Source organism: Pezoporus occidentalis, unplaced genomic scaffold, assembly GCF_034315485.1.
Source record: "Pezoporus occidentalis ecotype Australia unplaced genomic scaffold, CSIRO_AGI_Poc_V1 ctg64, whole genome shotgun sequence".
In the NCBI taxonomy this organism is placed as follows: Eukaryota; Metazoa; Chordata; class Aves; order Psittaciformes; family Psittacidae; genus Pezoporus; species Pezoporus occidentalis.
In genome coordinates, this window is record NW_026915987.1 from 2,981,564 (window position 1) to 3,000,512 (window position 18,949).

At 43.7% G+C, this 18,949-nt stretch overlaps 1 protein-coding gene across 11 annotated transcripts in view; it reads right to left on the bottom strand.

The window, feature by feature from the left end:
- CACNA1B (calcium voltage-gated channel subunit alpha1 B) overlaps positions 1-18,949 on the bottom strand; it is a 297,873-nt gene that overhangs the window by 61,969 nt on the left and 216,955 nt on the right. For all 11 annotated transcript variants that reach the window (XM_062640317.1, XM_062640320.1, XM_062640316.1 and 8 more), the window contains 6 exons: positions 17,638-17,852; positions 15,376-15,496; positions 11,955-12,084; positions 10,409-10,468; positions 9,171-9,277; positions 338-434 (listed from right to left, as the gene is read on the bottom strand). In XM_062640317.1, coding sequence (XP_062496301.1) covers positions 338-434; positions 9,171-9,277; positions 10,409-10,468; positions 11,955-12,084; positions 15,376-15,496; positions 17,638-17,852 — 730 coding nt within the window. The remainder of the gene's footprint in view (positions 1-337; positions 435-9,170; positions 9,278-10,408; positions 10,469-11,954; positions 12,085-15,375; positions 15,497-17,637; positions 17,853-18,949) is intronic.

The window sequence follows — 18,949 nt, forward strand, 5'->3', positions numbered from 1 at the left end:
AACACTCCAAAATCCATTTTCTCCTGTATCATTTCTAGCATCACACTCACAAACTGTAATTTAATTTATTTGCTTTTTTTCCTTTTTCCTTTTTTAGATGTTTGATTTTAATGTGGGTTCACAATAATTCATAACATTGCACACAGTGTTTGCAAAAGAAACAAGTGTTTGACATTTGCTAAACATCTGCATGGTTATTTTTATAAATCTGGCAAAGAGATTAATTGCAATGAAATAAAAGGAACAGAAATAACTTGGAATAAGTTTAGTCCATCAGCTTCCGCTCAGCTCGGTTTTAAACCTCCAGAGAAGGAAAGATTTGTGGTTATTCTCTAACCTTTAGTTTTGGCAGCCGTTTAATGGTCTTCAGTGGTCTTAGGACTCGCAGAACTCGCAGTGACTTGATCGTGTTGATGTCCTTGCCTTTGGTTCCTCTGCAAGGGATAAAAGGCACAAGAACAACAGAGGGAATAGTTTGGTCCTCAGGTCATTAGCTACAGCATCTATAGGTTCCCAGTGTGGTTTTGGTTGTGGAATTGATTTGGTTTGGGGGGGTTTTGCAGGTGTTGGTTGCTGTCCCCACCACAAATGCAGACTGTCCTAGTGAGGACTGCAGATGAACGCCCACTTGAGGTGTGTTCATCACTTCACAGGCGGAAGGCTGTGGGCTGGACATGGTCCCTGCGGCATTCAGCCGTACGTGCTCTCCATCTTTCACTCTCTTCCCAGCTACTCACCGAACATCACCCAGGAGTGGTCACCTTCCTGCCCCAAATTCCCACCCAGTCAATGGGCAGAGCCAGGGCAGCAGCAACCCTTGGCTGCAGCCACCAGGAGAAGAGGCTCAGTGCATCCATCCCAGCCCCAGGCAGGAGAAGGGGGAAAGTCACACTTGGCTCTCCTGCCTCCCAGGCACCTGGGTGAGGCAGGAGGGTGTTCCTCTGTGTCCTTCTGGGGACGCTGTGTCTAGACAAGCAGAGACCAGAGGGAAGTGGAGACTTCATGGTGAGGGACAGAGCTCTCCTGGGGACCAGAGCTGCCCCATGCTCATACTCGAGTCTCTCTTAGAAGACATGCTACCAAACCCATGCGGGAACATGTAATATGACAGCAATATTACATGCCTGGAACAGTGCTAGGGAACTTCCCACTTACACATGCAGGTGCTGTAAGTCACATTTTGGTTTTAGGTTTTGTTAAACATGAGTGCAAGACTTGAGACCATTCCTGCTGTTAACCAGTAAGAGGTTTTAAGGGGAAGGACAGAGTTCCTTTCCTCATGCACTTCCAAGGTAAAATAAAAAAGACACGGTTATATCTCCTTCCAACCCAACAGCAAAACAATGACATTCCCCTTCATTTCTTATGGAGTGAAAAATGGGATGAAAATCTTTAACAGAGTTTTAATCATGACTAGAGGTTTGGGTCTGAGACTGTATTGAGGTAACACAGGTGTGAATGAGTAACACGTGGAATAGATGCTGATATCCCTATTCTATGCTCTTCCAATTTTCTAAACATTCCTCTTCTCCAGCAGCAAAGCAGTAGAAATGCAAGTAACCCAAGATACCCACAGGAGATGCACCAGGTAGTGGACCACAAAGCTTCCCCCACCCTGCTAGCACCCAGCCCTGTGCATGATGCTAAGGGATGAGCACCAAGAGTGGAAGAAACCATCTATTTCTATGGCTGGCTGACCTTTCTCAGCCCTGGAAGGGGCCCTTTTGCAGTCTATCTACTACTAAAAGACTAATAACTCAGTGCTAATACTGTGCTACTCAAAACTTGCCCTGGATCTGAACCTGCAACTTAGAAACACACATTCTTGCCTCCAACCTGGTCTCTTTCTCCAATTGCCAGTCACTGCACTTGACCTGAAATGCAATAAGCAGTGAAACACAAGGAATTTTTGGAGGGCCATGGGCTGCATCCCCATGACTTATATACGGAACACAAGCTGCCTTTGCACGTGATTTAATAGGAATAGAGGGTAGGGGAAACAGGATGGAGATTTACCTCTCCTCTCGCTGTCTCACCTTTCAGGGCTGCTTTAGAACCATTTCAGTCATGCCTGACTTCTGGCACAGCTGTAAATCCAGGTGATTGAGCTGATACTCATGGAGTTACAGGACTGATTTTATGCCACAAAGTACCTATTATATATTTAAAAGAAATCATTTTTCATTCTTATGACAAACATTTTAATCTGACTGAGATGCAGCAGACACTGCAAACACAGCTTTTCCTGGCTTCCTCTTCAGGTTTCAGCACAAATGAAGATCTGGCCCATGTTTGGCTTTGTCAACTTGCTTTCAAGCAGCTCCTAGCAAGCAGTGATTCTGCATGGGCACTGCAGCCACCTCCTTGTCACCATAGCCTCCAGCTGAGCTGCCCAAACTGGAGCTCACCTACTCCTCAGGCAGCTGTGTCAGATCCTCAGCAATACCCTGGCTGCAAAACCATCTGTTCAGCCTCTTGAGAAGGACATTTGGTGGCAGGAGGGAAGGAGAAGGGGAAATAGGTAACCAGGAAGGAGATACCACCTAGCACGGCCAGCCAGCCTGTGCCCACGGCTGATGGTCACCCAGCACATGTCCATCAGTCTGGCTGCCCCTCCTGGTCCCTTCACTCTCTGGAAGGCCAAGGAAATTTCTTGGGTTTCTCCATGCTCCCCAGCCATTTGGAGTTCAACTACATGAGGAAGCCAGGGGAGAGAGAGTGAAGAGGTGGGAACTAAGAGAAGTAGTGGTGAGAGGAGAGTGAAGGGTTAAGGGACATGTGGTTGGGGCAGCAGGAGAAAAAAAAAAGAGGTGGGATACATTGGCCCAGAGCTGTATTCAATTCTTGATCATTTGTGGCCATGTTTCTGGTTTGCAGGTTAACACACAGAGCCCCAGCTTAGCAGCACAGCACTGGCAGGTAGCAAGTGAACTAGTAAACCTCAAGAGTCATCACCTGGGTTCAAACAGAACCACAGAATATTTTGCATGTTGTCTTCCAGTGCTCCTGATTCCAGGAAACCTAAACACCTATCTTCTATTCTGACATGCATCTGTGCTAAATAACAACTGTACTAGTAAGGCCTCCTGGAAAGGAAGTTCAAGACAAGAACAGAGACACTTCTTGGCTCTGAAGGAGCAAGCTCAAGTCTCACAGGCTTGGCTCCAAGCCTGAAGCAACAACCTCTGTGGGCTTAATACATCTAGGAAGGATAAACAGACCCACTGGGGACTAATATAGAGGTGGGACAGAGCAGGACAGAGCAAATCCTCCCTCCTGGGTCTATGAGAGAAGCTGTTTTTCCTTCACAAGGGGATGCATGCGGGTGACTGCACTGAGTCTGGAGGTAAACAGCAGACAGCTCCTGTTTTACTAAATTCCTTCTGCCCGAATGAAGGTCATGAGGAAGGGTTGATTTATTGTTTTTTTTCCCCCTTTCAGGCACCTAAGCAAATAAAGAACACAACCAGTTAAATGTTAACAGGATTTATGATCTCAGTCACATGTTGATCCTGAGAAATCATTCTGATTTCTTGCCACAGCGAGATTCCTCTATAGCAGAACCTAACAGTGAGGTTTCTTTCATAGGACTGGCACTCTGAACTGTAGTGATGCAAATTGCATTTTAATTAAATGGATCTTCTGCAGCTACTCGAACCTATCAAATAAAACCTTAAGGGTTGTTTTCAGTGTTTTTAAGAACCCTTCTACCAGTACTGATTTATACACCACTCTGAGACAAAGCCAGATGTCCCACAAAATAAAAGGTCCAGATGGAGCTAGGATTCAGTCAAAGGGTGTATTCAAGCACACCTTTAACCAGAATATTCCTCACAACAAAATACGTTGCTCTGAAAGGAACAAGATCTTAGATGACTGCAGAATAATAACTGCAAAATTCAGAAGAGCCTCAGAAGAGATAAAGACAGCAAAGAGGAACCCAGTGGCTTAAAACAAGAGAACACCACAGGAAATAAATTGCATTAGGCCTGTTCTGGTTTTGGAGGGGGCAATTTGCTGCTATTTAAAACATTAAAAATATTTTAAAAGAGCTTGACACAGCCCTTTTTTTTTCCTTTAATAAATAAAAGATCCTTTCAAAAATTAATAGCTCTTTAAAATGGAAGCTTCTTGTTTCTGTTGCTCCTGTCAGCACCTCTGATTTCATGTGACATGGGTGTCACAGACTCATGCCATCAAATATTCAGTCAGGTGTAGTCACAACCTTGTGCAATTGCCTGGGATCCCCAGGGCAGAACATGAATTCATAGAATGGTTTGGGTTGGAAGAAACCTTCAAAGCTCATCTATTCCAACCCCCTGCAATGAGCAGAGACATCTTCAACTAGATCAGGTTGCTCAGAACCACATCCAGCCTGGCCTTGAATGTCTCCAGGGATGGAGCATCCACCACCTTTCCGGGCAACCTGTTTTAGTTAAAACCATCACCCCTTGTCCTATTGCAACAGGCTCTGGTAAAAAGCCTCTCCCCATCTTTCTTATAAGCCCCTTTTAAGTGCTGAGAGGCCACAATAAGGTCTCCCCAGAGTTCTCCAGGCTGAACAATCCCAACTCTCAGCCTTAACTTCTTCCACCAAAGACTAAATGAGGTCACACAACTCTGCCCAAGCACAAAGCCACCCTCTTCCAGGGTCTAAATGATCTGGTTTCCTAGATGGAATAAAGAAACAAGTGCCTGGTTTCCTGGTCCACATCCTCATGCCCATCTCTGCCTTATCTGTTACAGAGGAGCCAACCCAGCTCCTGCCCTGCTTGGAACCACAGCATGAGAAGATGCAGCTCCTCCTCCTCTTCAATCCCCAAAGCAAATCTGTGCTGTACTGCACCAACACCACCACTTCCACCTCCTTTCAGATGGTTAAACGCAACTTTTGTTACCTCCCCCTTTACAAATTGCCCCTGCCAACCTCTCAAAAAGCTCTCTACGCTCTGTTTTCACGTCAAAGATTATTCACCAATGTCAGAGGATGACAGCCTGAATCCCAGCTGAGTCACACTGCCCAGATTGCACAAAATTAGTCCTGAAGCTTCTAGCACTGTTAATGCAGTTTAGAGATGGAGACTTCTAAGAATAAAATTGCTTCTTTCAACCTCATTATTAGGATTTTCCTGAATTGCAAGCTCCCATATTAACAATGCAACCACTAAGCCATCCCCTCAAATCTTTTCTGTACAATATAACTGCTTATCATGGTTTCTGACTCTCTGGTCTAATTTGCTTTCTAGTCTGCTTCTATCCTCTGCTTCAGGAAAATTAGGATGAATGTGGTTTGTTAAGGGGAAATACATTTCACTGAATAATGAGTAATAAAGGCACAAAGGAGTCGATGCAATGGGTGTAACATGGTTCGTTTCCACAGTGGCAAGTGTGTGTACACACGGTTGACAGGCATAACAGTGCAGCAAGAGACAGGAATAACATATTACCCCATGAAACTCCTAGAGAGAGATTCCAGCAAGAAGAAGACAAAGAAAGAGCAGAGTCAATGACAAACAGAAAGGTAAAGCTATACAGTGCCCCCCATGCACACAGAGATATGGGCTGCCAGATATTCCCATCCCCTGTCCCACACCCACCAACTCCACCTTCATAAAAACAAGCAAGGAGGCAGCAAGTTGGTTGTACAGGATATTGCCACACATCCTCCATGGTGCATCAGCCCTTTATCTGACAAGACAGGGCGAGAATCTACCTCCCTCCTCCTGACACTTTGGGGGACAATAACCTTGGTTGGTTGGCAAATGCTGCTTGCTTTTCCAAAGAGCTGTGTGAGATTCTGTGCAGCTCAGCCACCTTTCTGTGGTGGAAAATGTAAAAACGCAGTCTCTTTCGACTATTCATCAGCTGTTTCTATTGAACAAATACAGTTTACACCTGAGGCTGACAAATTTTGATGCCAAATTTGCTAGCTTGCTTTAAGCTCCTCTAATTCTACTTCCCTAAAGACCAAAACATGTCTGTATGTTTGTGGCATGTTTAGAAAAAGAAGGGAATTTCTGTTTGAAACACATTGTTAAATAGAAGACATTATTTTATTATCATCATCATTGGTATTACTGATGTTTCTAGCATCTCACTGGGGGCCTTCTTTTAAAGTGTATTTACTGCTTTGAAGTACAGTCAAGCACAGAAGAGCTTCTAAACAGCTCCAGGCACAAAGCAGACTGATAGCTGCTTTGAGAGACTGAGATGGATTTTATGAACCTTGCAGCAACCACTGATACTGTCTCATACTGCCTAAACAAATAGTCTATTGCAATATTCCAGATGGATGCATTTCCAGATGGAAGCTTTCAGGAAGCTGTTTTTCCTGCTTTTTCAGTGACATGTCTATTCAGGAAGAAGTAGATTCGTATCACCTTCACTGGACACCAAGGAGGTCAAGAACATGCATGAATTAAATCCCACCCACTGAGTGGCAATCAGGTATTCTTGCAAACAACCTGGTAACAGCCACATGAAATACATTTTTACAGTGACACTGATGCTGAGTGACAGGCCTGGAGTGTTTGCTAGGAAAAAAAACCTACTAATAAAATGGGGAAGATTACTCAGATTGCTCTCCAAAAGCTCTTTTTCAGGATTATCCAACTTCAGCAGGCTTGGTGCATCCGCCTGGTTTAACCAAACCATGCAGTTGAGCTAAGGAGGTGACTATCTACTTTCATTTGAGCAGTTTGAGACTTGATAGTGTTCATAACTGGACTGGGAGGAACAGACAGCAAATCATCTCCCATGAGTGACTGGGTTCCTGCTCACAGGTTAGAGCAGAGACACTGCAGTGCTCTCAGAACTGGATGTCAGCATTCCCTGCCTGAAGAAACATAGGCATGTAGAAGAGGTTACAGCCATAATAAAAACCACAGAAGTAATTCAGATTTCCCCAGGTCTCAGAAATAAGTTTGACTCACTTTAATCTGGGACACAATAAAGAGGCAGGCAGATTTAATGCATTGGCTTTCTGCAAATCCCTGCTCAATGCTTACTCAAAGAGCATGTAAAACAGAAGCAGCTAGGGGCAAACTATTATGAAGCACAGTTGGGGATGTAACAAGTAATTTATTTAGAGGCTGATGAGGTGCTGGTAGATATTCATGGCCAATGCAAGCAATAGAAAACCTAAACACAAAAAGACTCAGAAAGATTAAAAATTACTTATTTTAATACATAACTTGTCCCTAAGAAAATCTTGTTCGAAAGGAAGATGTTTTAAAGGCAAAGCCTGCTGTCTGTTCTCACAGCACATGGAGTTGCTCTGAAAGGCTCACAAAATGCCTCATCTCCCAGTCTGTCTTGTAAGTTTGAATTCTTAACGGAAAAGGGAAATTCTCAGTGAATGACGGACTTGGGTAATATTGTTCTGCAAACTAATACTTGTGCCTAATTCTACTGTTCTTTTCTACCCCTCTTCAATTTAGAGGAGCTCTGTAAATTTGCTATGCTTCTTTTAGTAAGTTTTTGCTTGACTCAGTCTGACCACATCCACTTGTGAAAGATGTTGTGTTAATAAAACTCATGTGCAGGGAAACCAAGCTACACACATATCCGGTCCATCTTAGAAAGCAGCCTTGTTTGGGATGTCAAATTTGAGGTAAGCAAGGCATTCACCAGTCCAGCAATCCCATCTCAAGATAATCTTGTTTACAAAGGAGCAGTCAGCTTCTCTGAAAATCAAATTTCCAATGAATAAGGACAAAGCCTTTGAAGAAGGGAGGGCAGAATTCCTTTGAAAAACTTGTATTGGACATGACTTGCTCCAAGATCTAAATTCTTTGGCGTAGGATTGGGCACAGAAAGCCCAGACCCCAATATCCCCAAAGTGTCACTCCTCAACTGGCTCACAAATCATACTGACAATGTCAATCCCATCTCCTTCTGCGCATCAACTCCTTGGTGAAATTAGCTTAGGCTTTTTGTCCAGCATGTGCTATGAAGAACAGAAGATCTAAAATGAACAGGAGATCTCACAGCCTTCACGTGAAAAGAACTTTGACACCTCAGAAAATGAAAAACTCAAGAAATACTCCAGGCCAACCTTACCAGAAAGGTCCCAGTAAACTTTTTGAGCTGCAAGGGACATGGCAGTCCTTTTCATCAGCAGAGCACATAAAAGGCTGTGGCTGGCTGCCTAAAAATTACTTGCAGTCAAGAATATACAAGACAATTCCACAGTTCCTCGACAAAGGTGAATGTTTTTTCTCATTAGCAAGTAAAATAATTCCTTCACCTTCTCTAATCATAATGTCAATACACAAGTGAGTGCAATTTGCACATGGGCTGCTAAATGTTCATGTAATTACTCAAGGTTAATCTAGCAGAAGATTAAACTGGCCACATCTGTTTCCAGGTCATCTCCTGGAGTGTCTCAGGAAAACATTTGCAAAACAATTATTCCATAGGCAACAACTATACATGGAAAATTTCTTTCCATCTTCCAAATCTGAGCTCCCCAAGTTCTGAATAACCTGCATTGTTCTTCCTCTGCTCTCTTCATTTGAAAATGCTCAAAAGAAAAGCTAATCTTCATTTTTAAAAGGCGATTCCTCTGTGACTGTTGCTCAAAATCCTCCATGACACTAAATAATGATCTATGTGCTTCTTTCATGTCCTAAGAAGAGAGCTGTGTTTCAGGGAGGGTGCAGTTAACCTGTGAAGTGAAACTGTCTGGAAATCAAAGTACCCTGAATGAGAGAGGAGGAGGAGAAGAAACACCAAAGGTCTATGAACCAGAAATATCCATGACTCTAGAAATAAGGTTGTAAAGAGTTCACAGACTTCTTAGCTGATGGCATTAACTGTTCTTTCATAGTAAGGACAAGTTTTAAAACAACTGCCTGAAGACACTGGACTGCCACAAACTGTTCCCATGTGTCCTTGAAAAGAAGTTGGCCAAAGAGTCATAAAAATCTTTGGTTTAAGGTTTGAATGAGCCCCTAAAGCTGGGAGAATTTTCAAGGGATTCTACAACACAAATATAGGGAATGATTTTTTTGCTTTCCCCCAGCTCTGAGAAGATAAAGGACAGAAACTGAACATTTCACTGAGAAACGGAGCCACAAACGTTGCACTTCAACTAGGGCTGTGCCCTGGTTCTGCCTCCTCTGCAGCTTATTTCCTAGAAATTGGGATGCAAATGAACATGTACTTACGAGAAGGCAAATGCCACCAAGGCCCCACTGACCACAATGAAGTCCAGGATATTCCACAGGTCACGGAAGTAGGAGCCAGGGTGGAGTAACAGCCCCAGGTCAATCATCTTCAGGAGAAACAGAGGAAAAGAGCTTTAATAAAACAAGTACCAAATCAACACTACTGAGGAACAGAGGCATGTCCTAAATCAAATGATCCTTAACAAACTCTTCTACAGGGCTCTGCAGCAGCAGGGCATCGTCTGGGTACTTAGTCAAGATGCTCATCTAATAGGCCCTGTCAAAACCAAAGCTGAAGTCAATAAACCATTACCAAAAACACTAGAGACAGCAGCCCTAACTGCTACACAGGACTCTCTGCATAGACATACATTAATCTCTGGGAGCAGCAGTCTGTGTGTGCAACATCCAAACAGTTTGATTTCATTCTACCCCAATCCTACCATATTAGTAGGAGTTAACAACTGGCAGAGGATATTGCACGTCTGCACAAGACTGACCCCGTCCTTGCAATGCTACTAAAGGCCTCCTACAGTTGAGTCTTGAAGTGCATGTTAGGTTTTACGTCATTTTCTGAGAGCTCTACACTGTCCATGTAAGGTTGCTTTTCTCACATAGCTTCAATTCCTTTCACTGAACAAAGGAAATCTGGTTTTTATTCTTCATCTCTTTTGCACCTTGCTCTGACAGTAGAAACTAACTCCATCACTACCCCAAGAATAAATCCTTACTTTATTAGTATTGTGCTTTCTGGAAAGTTACCGCCTCATGGTCTTAGCAAAACCTATCACCCTACTGAGTAAAAAGATAAATCCTCAACTTTTGGAAACATGACAGACCAAGAATCAGTTGTTATTAATATTCCTGGTCAGCATCAAAGGAAAAAAGGAAGAATCAGACATGTCTCAGTGAAGTCTATCGGCTCCTGTGTCCTTAGCCACGCACAGACATTTCTGCATCAGATACATTTCTTATCCTCTTACGCAACCACCTACTAAAGATATCCTTATTTTCCTTTATAAAACGGGAGATTAAAGAAACCAGGAGAGCTGCTTCAGAAAGGCATCTGTTGTGCACTGTCTATCCCAGGAACAGCATTTGGAAGCGAGGCTTTCCACCACCACCACTTCTCCAGGCACCTCAGAGATATTTGCAGTGCTTCACTCTTTTTCTCCAGCTTCACAGAAGCAGATATGTAAATGTGAAAGGTGAACCTATCTGCTTAGAAACCTTCTTACCTTGATCACCATCTCAAAGGTAAAGACACCCGTAAATATATAATCCAAGTATTTCAGAGCCTAAATGGGAAAGAGAAACTCATATTAGGGGAGGCTACACATTGAAATAAGCTGCACATGAGCAAAGAGTCTGTTCTAGCAACAGTCTATTTGCTTTAATAGGTAAATATCTCATGGGAGGCTTTCAAACAGTTTAGGCACAAACTTGCATCATCTGATTTAAACAGCAACATGTTTTCCAGTCCTTGCCAGACTGCAGTGTGCATGCCCATGAGTTGCTTCAGTTCACCTGCACGTATGGCAGCTTTAATAACTCAAAACTGGATATTTCAAATAGAAATATTTAAATATCCTTTCTAAAAGACCTTATTCACCAGCATCTGTTTAGCAACCTGGTTTTCCCTTCTGCTGTAGCTGATGATAGTGCTGTTAAAGACCTTGGGAGAGTAAGAGAGTGCTAAAATCCTTTTTGCAAAACTCATTCCCCAGTTATTAAGGATGAGGGACATAGACTGCTCATAGCTACTTCAGCTCATTATTGACATGGGAATTTGTGGATCCTCCTCCGGAGAAAGCTAGGACTGACCAGACACAGAAGCAGGAGGCCAGGCCAGGCAATTCCTGTCCTGCCCTGGTCTGCCAGCCTGTGCTCTGAACAATTCAGTTCCTTAATCTATTGAAGGGGTGGATGAACACAGGCTTCTCAGCACGTATCCTGATAAATGCAATACCAGTCCATTCAAACACCCAGCCATCTCCTAAATTTCATACGGATGGGATCCATCTATTCACAGTCAAATTCATATCATTATACATAGTGAATGGATATTAGGTCATTATAAACATCACATGATAGCGCAACTACTGACACTGAAGAGCCTCAAATCAGTCAACTGCATCTTGCAATTTCTATCATCTTCAGTTCTGTAGAGTGTCAGTTGTCCATGCAGCTGTAACTAGCTCTGTGAATGTGCTTGAGAGACAGACACCCAGCTGTCTGCCTTATGAATGCTCCTGAGCAGGATGCTCTCATGTTCAAGGTGGCATACTCCTACTTCTACTTGTAACAGCACCCATCTATGAAGATGCCAAATTTGGCTTGATATCCATGAACAAGTAGATTTGCTACTAATTCTAAGATATTACTGCCATACTCTACCAAGATAAAAAGCCGTATCTGGCTTTACATCCTTGGGCTCTGTTCTGGCAGGAGAAGGGGAGAGTAGGACAGTGTCAGCCCTGGCTTGTGACTAGAGAGCCTTTCCCATTGTTGAATGATGTGTGAGATTTGCAGGCATCTTCCCTGTAACTCACACCAGCCATAAACCCAGTGATTTCCAAATTCTCATTTGGTTGAAGCAGTAGAAAAGGATGGGAATTGCGAACATTTTGATAGTGGAGCAAGCTAATTTGAGTATGCAGAGCTCCAGTTCTGCACTTGCCAGTGCACCGTGTTACCCTTTAGGGATGGGAATGGACATGCCTTGTGCAGAACTGCTGGGAGAAGCAGAACAACTTTATTGTGGCCATGCTGCTTGGTACTCACATCATTCCTTGGTGACTCCGCTTGGACAGGGTCTTCTGCAGCCAGAGCAATGCTGCTGAGGGCTATAACTATGAGGATGACCATCTCGAAATAGCGCAGGTTGACGATGTAGTGGAAAAGGCGCCGAATCCTGCAAACAACAGAAGCACTTAGGAGGAATATTGCAGGTCCTGGAATTCAAGTGCAGGGCTATGAAAGGCTGGCAGAAGGACAACAATCGTAAGGAATATCACCTAATATCAACATAATGAAATTAAAAAGTCTTCATATAAATCACAGCATGGTTTGGGTTGGAAGGGACCTTAAAGCTCATCCAGTTCCAATTCCTGTTACAATAATAGTAAGAAAATAGAAAACAGGATCAATGGCTTTAAACTTCAATTTGCAGCTGATCTATGGCGAGATCTCAAGTAAGACATTTAACATCGCTGCACTGCTCTGTACCCACTCTGCAAAGCAATGACATCTATCTAATTTCTATCTACCTATCATCATAAGAGCATTGAGAGCTTTCAAGCATTCAGACTCAGTTTTGCAAATTATGTTTATATATCCCCCCCCTCTTTTTCACTTTGAACTCACAGGCTAAAGTCCTGTGAGTTCAAAACTAGGTTTGAAATCCTTTTAATACCAATAAATCCCTTTAAAATTGAGATATACACTACGCACTCAGACTCTTAGCTGAAACTGGCTTTGTGGCTATGAGTATTACTTCTACCAATCACTCCCTTGCCAAGCACCCCTGCCAGCAATTTATTCTAAGATAAATATGCCTTATAAGCTGCACAAATACTTTACAGTAATATATTTGATTGCTTTAACCTAATACTTTTCCCCTCAACAAATTGTGTCCAAGAAAAGTGACAAATGCTTCAATTTCCAAGAAATGCAAAACTCCTCACAGACTTCAGCTAATAACTCTTTCTGACCGCTATTCATCAATACTTAGCAGCACAGAGAACTCTGCAATATATTTGCCTGCTGAATAAAGGACTTACGTTCTGACCAAGAATCAAATTACAGGTACAACTCACCAGCAACCTTGTTATCTGAGAGTGTAATTCAGTTCCTACATCACATTTTCTCTAAGCAAATATCCGAACAGTTAGAACTAATTTTTCACATTTACTGATATAGTCTTTTTCTCTGAATTGCTAATGGATTCAGAAGGAAAAAGAGTTACAAATACCAAGGAAACAGATTAGATACAAAACAAGATGAAAAAAAGTGCTTTTGTGGATCCCTGAACTCTGGTTATCAGTCTGACAGGAGAAGATTATCATCTACATACTCCACAAATCCATAGACGTGAAAGCCAACATTTTCAGTAACATTTGTAACTGTAATTCGTGCATCAAACTCAATTCATTGAAGGAATTACAAGTCCCTGTTTTTAGATCGTCATTGTCCATAACAAGCAGTGAGATGCAGAAGCATTTGTAAAGTGCCAGTGGTTCTTGAGGAATCATTTTAGATGCATGGCGATAGCACTTGAAAAGTAGCACACTGCATTTGTGCTTCTCACACCATTTTTGCCCACTGGCAAGACCCAAGTCACGCATCCCTAGCAGGGATTGGAAGGGAGGGGGGTAGCAATAGCTGTTGTGGAAAACTGCTCCAGAAAGCTGAAAGCTAACTTCTCCCTTGACAAGTTAGGACCAACTAAAACACCCAAGAGGATCCAGCTGAATCTGCATCTTGCCCAGAGGAAGAAAACCAAGCTGCTGATGTTCCTGAAGCTTGGTCTTTACCTTCTTTTTTTTCTCCGTGGTCCTGTGTAATACATCTCTCCCAGTGAACTTTGTGTTTTCACTGCAAGACAGGGAACTATCTTGCAGGGCAGCTTTTGGGGAGAAAACTGGGGAAAACTGCAAGGTGACTGAAACAACATACCAGCTCCTGGACTGTGAGATTCAGAAGGTCATAACTGAAGGGGCAGGTGGGAGAAAACAAGCAAACAATGAAACTAAAGTCTTCATAGAAATCACAGCATGGTTTGTATTGGAAGGGACCTTAAAGCTCATCCAGCTCCAACCCCTGCCACAGGCAGGGACACCTTCCACTAGAGCAGCTTGCTCCAAGCCCCTGTGTCCAACCTGGCCTTGAACACTGCCAGGGATGGGGCAGCCACAGCTTCTCTGGTATTGCTGCTTCTCTGTCTGCCCAGTCCTCTCCTCAGCTCAGACCCTTATGGGCTTGGGATCACCCAGCTTTCCACTCTGAAATGCTGCCTTCAGCAGACATTTTACAGCCAATGCTCATTTTGGGGTCATTCTCCTTTTCTAACAGCTGGTGTTGAGAGATAGCCTCTAACTTCTCCCACTGATGAATTTCTTCTGTGTTCATAGCTGTATTGTCTTGGAGGGCTGTAGCCTAAACTATGTATCTGGCACTTGTTTCTGAAGAAAGTGCGCAGCCTGCCCACTGTCCAGAGGTGCTGGACTGTAGATTCCACCAGAGAAGCATTTCTGATGTCAAAGATGAGTACATAGAGCAGCCTGTTCTGTTCCACAAGCTGCACAGGCAGCCAGGATGTCGCAGTCCTGAAGAGCAGGGGGTGCAGGAGCACTCATTGTTCTCTTGAACCAAGGTGCTAAAGGAAGGGCCTGGTTCCCCTTAGGCGCCTGAGCATGCGGAGTACAACCTGAGACACCAACATCAAGGATCTGCAGCAAGTCTACTTGAGCAGGAGAGAGACAATCACATCTGCTCCTAGAGATCTCTGGGTTGGCAGAAGTTTCAAAGCCCTCCATCGCCCCAAGTTACTGCTTAAAATGACTCAGAGGCCTTCATGCTACAATTATTACAACTCCTGCTGCTCTTGTCTAGTCCTGCAGCCTTCAGAGTGACATACTCAGTATTTACAGGCTTTGAGTACAAAGCTCCCCATGAGGTACAGATGCCTGAAGCGGAAGAAACGCTGTAATCCCAACAGATCCCATGAGCAGTACTCTCAGCCCTGGCAAATGAAAAACAGTCATGTTTTCCCAGAAGCTGAAGGTTTTCAGGGATGTGAGGGTCCTAGTACAGTAGAGCACAAATTCCAGTTGAGGAACATGCAGGAATCTGGTGACATCAAAAAAGGCCCCCAACCAGTGTCTCCTGGTAATGTTTCTCCAAGTGGTGGTCGATGCTCCCACCTTTTATAGTGATACAACAGAGGAAATAACAGCCCATCAGCAGGGTGGTTCGGAAGAGTCTGTCTAAAGCAGCATCTTTTCCTTGTCCTACCAATATATTCCTGCAGAAAATCCCAGCTGAAAGACAGCAACTGGTCTGCAGCATCCATAAGCTTTTATGTCATTGCCCAATGTGTTTGACTGGCAGAGATGAAGATCAAGCTGATGTTATTGCTCTGAATGCCCATGCCTGAAGTACCCGTAACCCGTAATAAGTGGTATTACAGAGTCAAAGTACTTACGGATTTGTAGGACTTAGGATAAACATGGAACTGTAAGGCAAGATTGGTTTAGGCCCATTTTTTGTCAAGTCATCGACGTCTTTCTTCTCCTCTGTTTTACTTTCAAATTCAACGTTGTTCACTGAAATATGAATTTAAGGAAACAGAAACCAGAGAGTTAAAAATGTATCTTTACACAGCAGGCTGCCTGCAACAGCTGGATATGCAAACAGTGCAGCTGGGAAAGCAAACAGCCTTTGAAGACGTTGATTAAATGTGATGAACAATCATTTGATTATTATCACTGCTATTTACTACGCTATGATATACACTGCAATTATCTTCCTTAACTGCTGCACTGATGAGCAATAGATCAGAAATGGCCAGGAAATGAAGATGCCCAGTGCTGACAAACAAAGAAACCTTATACTTATTTCTACAAGAGCTGCCAAACTGGGGATGGAAATCCCATTCCAAATATCATACATTATTAGGGAGCGAGAAGCAGCTAGGGATCCTTGGGAAGAAAAAAGGCAGTGAGTTTAACTAACTCCATTATCTCATATCTTCTCCCATAGATCAGCATTCATAAGCATATTGGCTTTTGAATGTGCAGAAGAGCAAATTCTTAGATCAGCTTCAATACTTTTGGGGTTAAATGCCGAACTTCCCAGTGTTAGGAAGAGACTTGGAAGGGATTTCTTGGAACCCTTAGCCCTGCGCCTGCATAGTGCACCCCAGTTTTGGCAGGGCTCCCCATGTATAAATGTGTCAAGCTCCATCTCGCATCAGGTTTTTCATTACATGAACCTCTTCTAGATGTTAGTTCTGAATCTCACTTCCAGAGGTTAAAAATGCATTCTCCAATTTCCATCATAAGTTTACTTGCTGTGGGTTTATAGGATAATTTGCTTAATTTCCAATGTATGAACTGGAAAACATTTTATACTACAAATTCTCTTGTTAGACAGATACGGACTTGTCTATTCATTCACAGCACTTGGAATCCAAAAACCTCCACCCACTTATAACGTGTTAGGTGCAGGGTTTTATTACTTTTTGTTTTATTTTGCAACAAAAAGACACTTCATTGTGTGTGAGTGACATGTTCAATAAACTGCTTATTGCATCTGAAGCCAGATACCAAGGAAATGGCCAGGAAAGAGGGAGGCTGATAAATTGTGATTGACAGACACTCAGTATTGCAATATAGTAAAATTATCACTTCAGAAAAAGAAGAAATTAGGATGGTGGGGGGAGACCAGTCTCGTGTGGCTGACAACACAGTTAGAAAGCACATAGAGAAGCCGCCAGATTTTGGCTGTGCCTCTTGGAAAGCAGTGTCCTGACAGCCTGAAATCTGATGTGGACCTCTTGGATCTCACACTGCAATCCTCCTTGGCATTCCCAGGTCTCAAGACTTCCCAGGCTGTGCTTACACTGCCAGGGATGAGCCACAACCTGGTCAGAACGAGCTGGTGGCCGGGTGTTTGTAGTGCAGGTCATGGACACGGCGGTCCTGGACCATCTGTACAACAGGGTAGATCCACACTGATAGACCCAATGCATGGAGCTGTGGAGAAGGACAGGTGAGGGTGGATCTGCTGAAACTGAGACACAGAGGACTGCAAGAAGCTCTAAAATTACTCAGCCTGCAGGAACCCAAAGCAGCAGGGTCACCCGATGGATGCTGTGGTAGCTGTGCCGCCACAAAAGACCTGCTGCTCCACAGTGGGCTCAGCCAATACATCAAGAAGTATGAATTTGGCCTGTGGGCTTGAATGCAGTGCCACTGCTTCCCATGCCCTTGTCTGAGGGGTCTGTGGCCCACCAGGCCTCTGGGGCACCAGGGGAACCATAAAACAGCACTGCTGGAGTTGGAGCTTGCAGCATGGCAGCTGAGGAAGGCAATAAAGGAGGACCTACTCCTGTGCTCACAAGGTCTCCTGCAGTTGCTTGTTTTGCTGCACAGCTCTCAGTTACCACATTTTATTGTCTTTCTTACTCCTTTTCTTATGTAAAGATGCATGGATGTGCTCTGGTTAAGCCACCTCCAGGGAGCCTGATGTGGTCTTTTCCAGAACCACCAGGCGACCCAGGAACGCCTTTTGGGTTCCTGCAGGCTGCATGAATTGTAGAGCCTGTATCAGCAACTTCTCCTATGCACCTATTGCAAGGATGGCCAGGAGATCCCCTTCACCCATCATGTGCTGATAGCTCCTTGGAAAGTCACCTTTTTCCTGGCAACTTCTTAGCAAAAAGCAGGGGGACAGAGGCACTCACTTGGTATGACAGTGGTCTCCCCCGGTGGGGCAGTGATGGTGACAGGGATGTTCACAGTGGTGGTTTTGTCCAGCGGTGGCTGAATCATCCGTGTCACGTTCTTCTGGTTGTCAGCATCTTCTGGCTGCTCCGGCACCTTCTGCAGGTAGGTGCTGGGAAGGGTGTGCACAGGGACACTCACACTTCCACTAGCCTCAATCTCACACTTATTCTCCCTAAGGTAGAAAAGCAGGTTTTGTTGGATATGGCCCAAGAAGGAGCCAGAGAACACATGCACACCTATGGAACATAGGTTCCATAGACTATTTTTTCCATGGAAGTCCTTTGCAGGAAAGTCACAGGCTGCAGGACAACCTACTGGTATCACAGTACGTGACCTGGTCCTCTGAGCCAACATTAAGAGGAACCATGCCACTGAGCATCACTTTATTCAGTTTAATGAGACTCAGAACCGAGCTTCGTAAGAAAAGACCAGACAGCACTTGCATGTAACAATGACATTAGCTTTCCAGCATCAGCTGGCTTCTGACTGAATTCTGACATTCTGCTGTTTAATGTTCTCCTGAGACCTCATTTTAAATATGGTGACTCTCTTTCCCAGTCCTAAACCCCTCTGTAATGTTGCTTTATGCGGCTAAACAGCTTCTGCATTCCTCTGCAGCAGTAGCTCTGTTTCAGTGAGGAGGAAAGTGAGCTTGTGCACATGATCAAACTAAACAGTATGCAAAGTGTTTTGAAATCCATCTGAAAGGAGGATAATATAGACAGGAAAATTATTATCTCAGTGCCACTCACAGCTCTCCACGGTGACATGAACGCTATTCTAAAGGATCCCAGTGAAATTTCTTTTCCACCAGACTAATAAAGCTGAAAAGGCAATCTATCCTTCTTTATTAACTACTTTAAATGCTTCACGAGTACAATTTTTCTCACTTGACTTACATAAGAATTAAACCAAATGGGGTACATCGGTGTTCTTAATGAAAGAAGCCACTTGCTGTAACAATTGGTGATGCAGCTGACAGGTTCATCATAAAATAGCAAAAAGAGAACCAAAGGACTATAAGCAAGACTGGATGCTATTTAAATATCTGTCCCACAGAAACTTCCCTGAAATTCACTGCTCCATGTTATGTGTCCTAGAGGGTCTGATGGTATTTACATCAAGGATATTCCTTTACATAAACCTGAGCTATTCTATGGTCCATCATGGACCGAAACCACCTTTGGGAGCCTCTGGCATTACTGACTGAAGCAAAACAGACCTGCAGGTTGTGGTGGTAGCTGGCGTGGGTGCGAGAACAGCAGGGAA